The sequence below is a fragment of the Alligator sinensis genome, unplaced genomic scaffold (assembly GCF_000455745.1).
Source record: "Alligator sinensis unplaced genomic scaffold, ASM45574v1 scaffold228_1, whole genome shotgun sequence".
NCBI classification, from domain to species: Eukaryota; Metazoa; Chordata; order Crocodylia; family Alligatoridae; genus Alligator; species Alligator sinensis.
In genome coordinates this window covers 2405903-2415828 of record NW_005842044.1, presented here as the reverse complement: position 1 = coordinate 2415828, position 9926 = coordinate 2405903, and the positions used below count along the sequence as shown (strand labels likewise).

Below are 9926 nucleotides of genomic sequence, written 5' to 3'. Positions count from 1 at the left end.
CCATCTCCACTTGCCTTCTGTATGTTACTGAAGTTCACCTAAAATTCCTCCTTGCTTTTGTGATTATTACAAAGGCCAAAATAAGATCCCATGGATGCTAAAAATGGGACAAAATGTTAAGGCAGCTTGAAACCACTGTAACCCTGATGAAAGAGACCTTTCTTTCCAGGCAGGAGTGAGTCTGCATTGTTTGCAGAGCCAGATGAGAAAGGCATGGCAAGCACCTGTAGAGCAATCACCAGCTAGCCCTGCCTCCCAACAAAACTCACAGCCAGTGAAGAAGCCAGACCAGGGATGGGTTGAAAATTAACTGTTCATTTAGCCTTTTTCCCCCACTGGAAGGTGTGTACTGTGTACTTAACATGGTTTATAAAAAGGACTGGAGGTCCCTTGGTTATCTTAAGGCAGTGCATTCATAGCTTTTTATCTCTACTTTATGTTGGTCGGTCGCCAGGCTCTTGAAAGCTCCTCTGGCTGTAGGTCTGACAAGATTTTGAGTGCCAAGATGGTAGTAATGAATAGGAGGAAGATAATTAGTCTGGCACATTTCTGCAGGCAGCTGAACGCTATCTGGAGTCAGCGACTGGTGCCAGTAAGACCCTGCAGCTTAGCCATCTGCATTCATAAAAACAGGAATGATGCACGTGAGTATACTTCACTTGTATTGAAACAGTGCTCTGAACACCTGTGTAAACCAGATGCATTGGGAGGTATTCAAAAGATTCACTGTCAGTGAGAAGGAGCAACTTCACTCTTGCTGTCTTGCTCACAGGAATTTGAGAATTTGCTTGAAAAAGAGTGGGAAAAAGAAAAGAATCTCTAAAGATAAGAGAATGAGAGGAACTAGAGATTGAAAAGCCTGATCAAGTCATCTGGACCATTTAGTGTCCTTTTCCCACCCCTCAATTGTAGTGTGCCTTCTGTAGGGGATTAAAAACATCATTCCTCAGTATTTCTGCAGTGCCATTTGGTGCCATTGGTCTGGATGTGATTGTACTTTGTGACCAGGATGAAGCGAGTTAGGATACAACAAAGAAAGAAAAAAGAAAAAGGATTTCTGCCACCCTGGCATCTTGGCAGATCTTAATGAAAGTCATAGCTGTAAATGCACAATGTGCATTTAAGGCTATATCCCAAGCCCACCAAAATCAACAGAAAAATTCCAAGAGAGTTTGAAACAAATATAGACAATGAACCTCCAAAATAAGATACATAGGAGAGCCACTGGAAATCACTCACTGAAATGCAAAATACTATTTGATGGTGGAAAGGATTTAGTTATTTACTATTAGCATATTCATATGAACATATCTACATATATGGCTTCTGGTAGGGCTTCCCAGAAAGCAGGCAATAAGAAGAAAGCGCCTACATTTAGAACAATCTTTCATCTAGGATATATATTTTTCTTTATTTCTGTAAATGTATTAGTTTTGCTGAGTTTTCTCAAAGGACAATTATGTCCCTGTTTGAATGCAGAGAAATGTGATGCCTTGTTCAATGAAATAATCCAACAGTCCTCTAGTCTTTATGTCTGCTTTAGTCCTGAGCAAACACTGCTGTGCTGCGCGGGTGGTGGAAAACAAAGCCGAATGCAGATGTTTACTAGTTCTGCATTCATAGATGCAGTTTAGAAGGTGGCACCAGAAAATAAATCTTCTGCCATTGATTGCTTGGTATTTTAATACACCAGTAATGTGAGATTACTCTCTCCAAGTGCAGTTGTATGCTATTGTATAAATCTACAGCACAGAAGGCTTATGTAAAGCAAAGCATGCAAAGTTTCTTGTTACGCGGCATGCCAGTAATGCTTCATACCTGTTTCTAAAAAGATGCAAATAGCATTTGCAAGGCCACCCTACCAAACACGAGAGTTTTGTCCTTCTCAGAACAGAAAACCTAAGGTTGATTGTTGTGTTCGGAAACCAAACTTTAGCGAATGGAGTTGGGCTGAATTCCTTTAAAATTGCCAGAATGAGTCACTCAATCAAGTAGCACAACTTGTAACTTCCGGACTTTCATCTATATTTAAAAACATACTTTATAATCTGGAAAAAATGTATAATCTCTCCTCAGAACCAAGATTAGCACCAGCGTTTGTTAATGTTGAAACAAATCCATAAGAAAAAGCCAGTAATTTATTCCTAGTGCACAGTTTGAATGAGTCACATGTTTACCCATGAGAGAATTTTTCCCTTTTCTGACCCTGTAGATATTTTCATAGAAGTTGTTGAGAGTCTCTTAAAACTTTGACTTCCTTCCCCATCAGTTTTATTTCCATTGCACACACAGTCAGAAAGCTCAAATTATTGTTTGTTTTAAAAAAAAAACCAACCCAACAAGGCCTTGTTCATTCATCTATTTGAAGAGGAGTATTATATCTTAAGAACAGAATGATCACACCCTAAAAATCATTCATTTTTGGAATTTTGCACGGAATTGATTTAGTGCATGCTGCGTGTCCAGAAGTGTATATGTGCATGTGTCTTTATGCACATGCAGATGTGTGCGTGAGTACATGTGAGGGGGAGAAAGAGAGAGAATATATTCTTGCATAATTAGTTTCTCTGCAGTAATCAGAAAACAAAGCATAAGCTTATTTCCAGTGCACCCAAGCCAATCCACTGATTTATGCAGGATTTTTCTGCTGTTAAGCGGGGTCGATTTAGACACTAATTCAGAGTATGAGAGTATTGAACTTAAAGAAAAGAGACCACCTGTCTCCCAATCACCCAGTTACCCCTCACATATTTTCTGCACCCCACAGAGAGTGAATCAGAGCCCAGAGGTGCGGCCTGATCACCGTGGTTGATCTGTAGCTGAAGAGCGAATGTCCTCTGCCCCCATTTCTAAATCCAAGCAGCTTGGCATTTGGCAATGCATTTCATGTAGGCGAGGCAAGCCTTCCCTCCCCGCTGCAGATGATCTGGCGACATGAAGCATGAGATTGGGTCATCTACCCACATCCTTGTTTTAAGATAACACAATTCATTTTTCCAGAATGAAATGGGCATGTGTTAATGTAACTCTTTAATGAGAACAAAACAGGAGATAATGGGCTTGAACCTTGTTGAATCCATACAGACTAAATAAGGCCCAGATTTTTCATTTAATCTATGTGAGAAATAATGGCACAAGATGTGAATATGAATTGCACCTTCAGAAGGGAAGCCATGGCGACTAAAGGCATTGTGGCTGTGATGGGGGGCTGCTGTACCTTAGTTCTCCTGCCACTCTTTTCTCCATAATTCTATATATCATTATAGTATGATGGCAACTAAAGTTACAGCAGAGTTTCCATATTAATCCATTGATTTCCACTCTAGAATCCACACAAAAAAATGAATCAATGTTCTTCTTCAAACCATAGCATATGTGAAACCAACCAACATCATAATTGTATATGATTAATGAAATGCCGATATACCAGCTATACCAGAGACATTTTACTACCTACCACGTCAAGAAACGAAAGACAAAAGACATAGGAGAACGCCAAAATACTTAAGTATTGGGTTTTAAATGTTAAAATCTGACAGTAGCAATAAAGAAGTTAAACAAGGAGGAATCCCCAAAAGTAGCTCAGTATAGCAACGAAAGCAAGCTGGGGAAAAGATGATCTCTGCACTTCACCATATGGAAAGAAGAAGTGAAAGCCACAGCTTTTCCCACTAGCTGGGAGCAGTCCAAGTGCGGATGCAAGAACCTTGTGGATACAGTAAAGGTGGATTAGCTAATCATATATCCTCCATACAGGATCCAGGGTTCAGGAATGCCTTCTTGCTCCTAGTTCAACTTAGCTCACAGTCATCCGTTTCAGAAAACACCGAATGCCCTTTTGTTCCACCCAGCCTTTGAACAAATGCAGCCGAATTGAACTAATGCCCAAAGAAGGGAGATAACGGTGGTTGAAAAGGTGCTGTTGGAGTAGCAAGACTCAGCTGACTGCTGTATACTTTGATTTTTGTCATTCAAATTTAAATAACAAGCAGGGCACCCATTGTGAATGGATGCTTTTTATTTATCCTCAATCAAAATACATCAGTAAGAAACTTCCTTTCCTTTCCACATATAGAATTTGTTGAATAATCCACTCTGAGTCTCATGGATGCTAGGGGCTGGAAGGGACTTTATTAGTCAAAAGCCTCAAACCACACTAGGATGGTTGGCCTACTTGGTAAGGCGTGGACAGGTTCTACCAAAGACAAAGCAATTACAAGAAAAACGAATCCTTTAGGGCCAGATTTTTAGCACTGCTTCTAGGCAGAAACATGGGCACACACGAGTGACCTGGAGCAAGGGTATCTACCACACCTGCACAGTCTAGATCTATATAACCTGCATGAATATTACCTGCATCTATGAATATATAACCTCCATCTGTATAACCTGCATGACTCTATATAACCTGCATGAATTAAAATGAAGTGTCACTTTACTATGTGGAAGGTATAATCAAATCTATACCTGCAATTGTGCACCAGGGGTGGTAATTGTGCACCAGACATCTACTAAGCCATTTTCCATGCTGAGCAGCCATGCCTGCATGCACAATTTCAGTTACAGTGCACACACAGCAAACACCAAGGCTGTATTTGCTTCACCTTGCCAACTGGAATTACCTCCTTATCTAGGCTGAGCCTCAGCCAGTGCATTCTCATCCCGGTTCCTATCTCAGCCACACACTCTGGCAGCAAGGAAAAGCTCAGCCTTTCACAATCTGCTGTTGCTTTCCTGTCAAGCTTACAACACTGTCAGTCACAAGCCATTTGATAAAAGTGAAGGCATTAGACTGTTTATATCAATAAACCAGCCTCCGACGCAATCCAAAGCTGACATCAACTGAACAGGACTTTCAGCACCTTGTCAAGAAGGAATGTAGCCAAGGCATCAATGCTATCACGCTGCAAATCTAGACATCTATTGTATGAGCCATAAAGGAATCAAACCATCCTGGACTACTTTGGTAACACTCAATCCACGGGGTTGAAGCTGAGCTGCGTTTTCTTCAGGTTGAAATGTTTCTTGAATGTTTGTCTTAGTTATGAATTTTTTTATCCACCCCCCCCCCCAACAGGAACATGTTGCCATGGAAAGTACACCGGCTCAGCACAGGACAAAAAAAAACAACCCACTTCCTTTAAATGGGTGTGATTTTCAATGTATTTGGCTTCCCTATATTTGTGCCCACACTGTTTTATTTCAGAATTGGGTGGAGTGGGTTCAAAGGATTCCCTGTGCAAACACATGAAAATGCCTGCTTCAAGGAGTGATGCTTAAACATTTTTTTCCAACTATTTAAGTTGGTCTAATAAAAGATATCTGATTCACCCAAAGAGCCTTGTCTGCCTCTCTCCTTAGACCAACACGGCTACAACCTACACCCCTGTTTCAAGGAGTGTTTTTTCCCCTTTCTTTTTAGCAGGAGAGAAACACTGACCACCCAGAAAGTTTAGAATCAATGGGATTGGGGGTATTTTATTCTTCTTGTTCTATGAGCAAACAAAGGGATTCATTAAAACATGTTCTCTAATATTAGCTGTTCTAATTTTATACCCCAAATCTGATTGTCTCATTCCCAGAGTCTTTCAAGAAAATGTAGATAACTGTAGGCAATTTTGCCTTTGCCAAAAAAACAGGTTTTGGTAAATTCTCAGAAAGATGTAGTATCCAATTCTCATCACTACAGTAAATCCACTGATTTAATTGGATTTATTCTGGATTCACACAGCTATGCCTGTGATAAGAATGTATCCGTCACATGCTTTCCTTTGAGGCTCATATGAATTATGAAGGCAGCGTGACTCTGGACAGCTTTGTCATAAATAACCTCATCACAAATAAATAAGAAACCTTGTTCAACTTTTCTGCTCTCAGGATGTCAACATAAATGCAATTCAATCGTGTTGCTGATTGATTCCCTTTCCTACAGTCTGAACTGTGTGGTCTTATACCTATAACAGAGTCTGCAATTACCTCTTTAATCAATTTTGCAGATACTAAACAACTTCTGTAAGTGGTTCCCCCTAAGGCTTTTGGTATGAATACTTTTCAATAGTGTTTTTAATTAATCTGGTAAAACATCTGCAGCTGGAACTAATTACCAAAAATAATGTAAAGGCATACGGTGTCATTCAGGGAGTCTTAATTCATCAACCTCAACCAGAGAAAGCCAAAAAAGAAAAAATAATCTAGGGCACAATGACACCAGAGGGCAAACACAAGATGAATCTATATAACCTGCATGAATTAAAATGAAGTATCACTTCACTATGAGGAGGGTATAACTTGCATAGATTTATTCTACTTGCAGCAGAACTCCATTTCCCAGGAGGGTTGGGGCATCCTGCTATTGACTCTTCCCTCCTCATAGTCCTTGACAGTTCATCCACTGGGTCAATAGCCAGAAGATTTATCTTTCCCACTAGTAGAACACAAAGTGCATATAAGATTTGGGAACGGGAGGGGATGTGGTTTAAATGTTTGCAGGTATATGAAAACATTTAATTACTGGTACAATGCAGACAGAAAGGCAAGGATAACAGCCCAGGTATGAGTGGTAGTATCTCTTGCAAAGGCCGCTATCTTCTCTTCATATAGGGTTAGGGTAAGGAGCAATTCTGCTTCTACCATAGCCGGGAAAGGAAGATTTTGGATGCTCTAGCTTTATGCTAAAGCTAGGATTTGGACCTTAATCTATCTGTCTGCAGCCATTTTTCTTCCTGGGTGTTCTGCAGACTGAAAAAAAAAAGACCAATAGGTATTGGAAGGTTTTCTTTAAAATCAGTCACCTTTTTCTAAGAAGAAAGCCTGTGCTTTGCAGAAACTAATGCAAAAGTGATATACAAGCTCAGTGAGAAATGTGTGTGGCTGAACCCAGGCCATTTGGCATCGTGCTGTAGGTAAACGCTGCTGCTTTTCATTTAGCTTCTCAGTGAAATAACCCATCCTTTTTGAAGGCTGATATCTCAAGAAGCTTGCTTTGGCAATATTATTAGTATCAGATGTGCAAAAGGATGGCTCACTCTCTTTTATTTAGTGTATCCTTTATTTACACTGAAATGTGCTTTTAAAACAATTCACAAGTAATTAAAATGATGCATCACCGGCCGACTTTGCAATGCATTGGCTTATTGAAGAAAATGGAGTTACAAGCAATTAGCTGGCGGCAACCTGATGTCCCTTCTACAAAACAGTATTAGACATAATAGATATGGTTAATAGATGTCTGGGGGGGAGGTCCATCCATATTTTCAGCTGTATAGAGAGGTTTCCATTTTTGTGTGTAACATGAAATATCAAAGATATGGCTAATAAAGGCTGGCTGCTCTAATTATAGTTACATGTTTCGAATACAGTAATGCCCACCCCAATAAGGATGAGGACCTTTCCCTCATATACAGTAAATAGCATTCATGCCCCAGAGCCTAGGAGGGGTTTTTTATTGCAATACAACATGTAGCTGCTTGATCAGTTTAGGTTTTCAAATACCTTTCCCAAAACAGATGTACTCATCATTTATTTAAGCTGGTGGAGAAAGCTGCCAGGTGCCTCCAGATGGGTTGGTAGGTGGGGCGTTGCGAGTGTGTAACACCTGAGCTCTGCTCCACATCCTAGCTAGCTCTGCTGTCCAGTGCAGTTGAAAGCCTTGGTTAAAATCAGATACTCTAATGTCTAATTAGTGGGAAGTGGGATTGCTTTGGAGTTGGTTCCTGGGCTAGACCTGTCTGGCAGTAGACAGACCTCACCAAGGTCTAGCCGGACCGCACAAAATGCTAAGGATCCTGATTTAGCAAAGTGTTGAAGCATGTGCTTAACATCCAACATGTGCGTTATCTCCCTGCCGAGGCCTCAGCTGGAATTGTATGTCCGATTTCAAGCATCACACTTTAGAAAAGATGTCAAACTGGGGACATGGATTCAAACTGGAGAGAATCCAGAGAACAACAAGATTTTAGAAAACATGACCTGTGATGAAGCATTAAAGGAATAGGGTTTCCTTGGCTCAGCAAAGAGAGCACTGAGGTGGGACGTGAAAACAATCATCCAGTATAAAAGACTGTCCTGAAGAGAGAAACGATTAATTGCTCTCCATAGCCACTTTGAGAAGAACAAGAAAAAATGATGATGATGATGGGCGATAACTCAGAAACGAGTAAGATAGTCTTCCAAGGATCGTAATAGCGAGTCCACAGGTGGCTCCATAGCCCATTTCTAGATCCAAGAAAAAATAAGCTTAATTTGCAACCAAAATTTAGATTAGGAAATGCATAAAAACTTCCTTGCTGGTAAAGGCCTGAAACCAGCTACCAAGGAACATTGTGAAATCTCCTGCAATGGAAATGGTTACGAACAGGTTAGGTAAACATCTGCGGGGGACAACCTGTCCCCTCCTTCAGGGGAACTGGCTAGTTGATCTCCAGAAATCATTTCCAGCCTTACCTTTCTGTGATTGTAGACGGGCTTTTAGGTGAAGTTTGAAATGGGTGTACAATCCAGCTAACGCTTCCCCGGGGAACCACAGCAATAAGCATCGTCTTCCACAATTTGAAGACTGGACATATCACAATAATAACGTGGGAAGCCTGAATTCATGAGTTGCTCAGTTGTCAGCTTCTGAAAGAGCGGAGGAAGGCAAGGGAAGGAGACTGCATCATAACGATCACGTCAAAATTCAATATCGTCCATGTATCGGGGGTGTTGGTTGTTACCCAGAGACCCTTGTCTGCTAATAAGAGGGAAAAGTAGGGGAAAGGAAACTCTTGCAGCATTAACAGATAAGAACAGATCAGAGGCAAAGTCTTCATGATGCTGTCCGATCATGTAAACAGCTGTGAGCATAGAGTCCCCCTGACATAGCGAAGGATCAAAGCTCATATAAGTTTGTCCTCACTACTGTTGACATCAGGGAGAGCGGCATCTGCCCAGTGCTGACTACAGTTGAGCTTCAAGGGTAGCCAAGGACAAACTGTGTTCAATGCTGCATCTGAAATGTTGATTCAACCTGCTTAGATCAGGGTCTTTGAAAGCAGCAGCTGGTCTGAATTAAAAAAAATAATCATAATCTTCCCCTCATTCTTCAGTTATGCATCTTCTAAATTAGAGAAAAATGCAAAGCAAAAAAAGAAACGACTAGGGCTCCCTTTATCCAGGGACAAAAAAAAAAAAATCAACATTTAACAACCCAATCTGTGCATTAAAAATCCTCAACTTAAAAAGTAAGACGCCATATCTTGAAGAATAAACTAAACGATGCTTAACCAGGCTTAAATCCTATAATTAATGTAAGGTGGCGTGCTGTGTGTCCCTTAATCCTGTCCCACTGCTGGCCTTCCAGCTGTGTAACCACTGGAGGCAACTCATTAGTTAGCTTTCCACGCTCCTCTCCCCAATTCAGTCCACTTCATAAACAGTCTTGCGTGCATACAGTGGCGCCTTTTGAAGCAAATCCCTTCAACTAGAACAGTTGCGATTTAACTTTACAGTTGATTGAAGCTGAGTGTGCAGCTTGTTAATTTGCCCTGGGAAACTTAACCTTTTTTTTCTCTCTGACAACTGTATGTTCTCAGTGCAAGGCCCAGTTTTTCGTGGAAATAATGATGATCCCAGAATCTCAAAAGAAGCATGTTAAAGAATTTTTAATTTTTTTTTTAGAAAACGTGGTTTAAAAGCCAGTGGAGCGGGTAGGGGATTGGCGCCGGGGGGTCTGGGTTTTCCACACTTGTTCTGTAGGATTTAGGCTAGTCCCATCATCTTTCTGGCTGTGTCTATACCGTGAGCAGAGAAAAGCGGTCAGCCACGTTAGTCTGAAGTCAGGGTAGATTTAGACCTTACAAATTCAACCAGAGATGCACCTCTTATTCGGTTAGTCGGGAAGGTGCAAATCTACCTTGCTTCCATCGACACCAACCATTCCCTGGAAAAAA

The 9926-nt window shown here is 40.9% G+C and overlaps 1 protein-coding gene across 1 annotated transcript in view; it reads left to right on the top strand.

The window, feature by feature from the left end:
* Positions 1-505: 505 nt before the first annotated feature.
* Positions 506-9926, top strand: part of CA5A (carbonic anhydrase 5A) — a 28427-nt gene continuing 19006 nt past the window's right edge. The window contains exon 1 of the mRNA XM_014519517.2: positions 506-644. Within this exon, the coding sequence (XP_014375003.2) occupies positions 506-644 (139 nt within the window). The remainder of the gene's footprint in view (positions 645-9926) is intronic.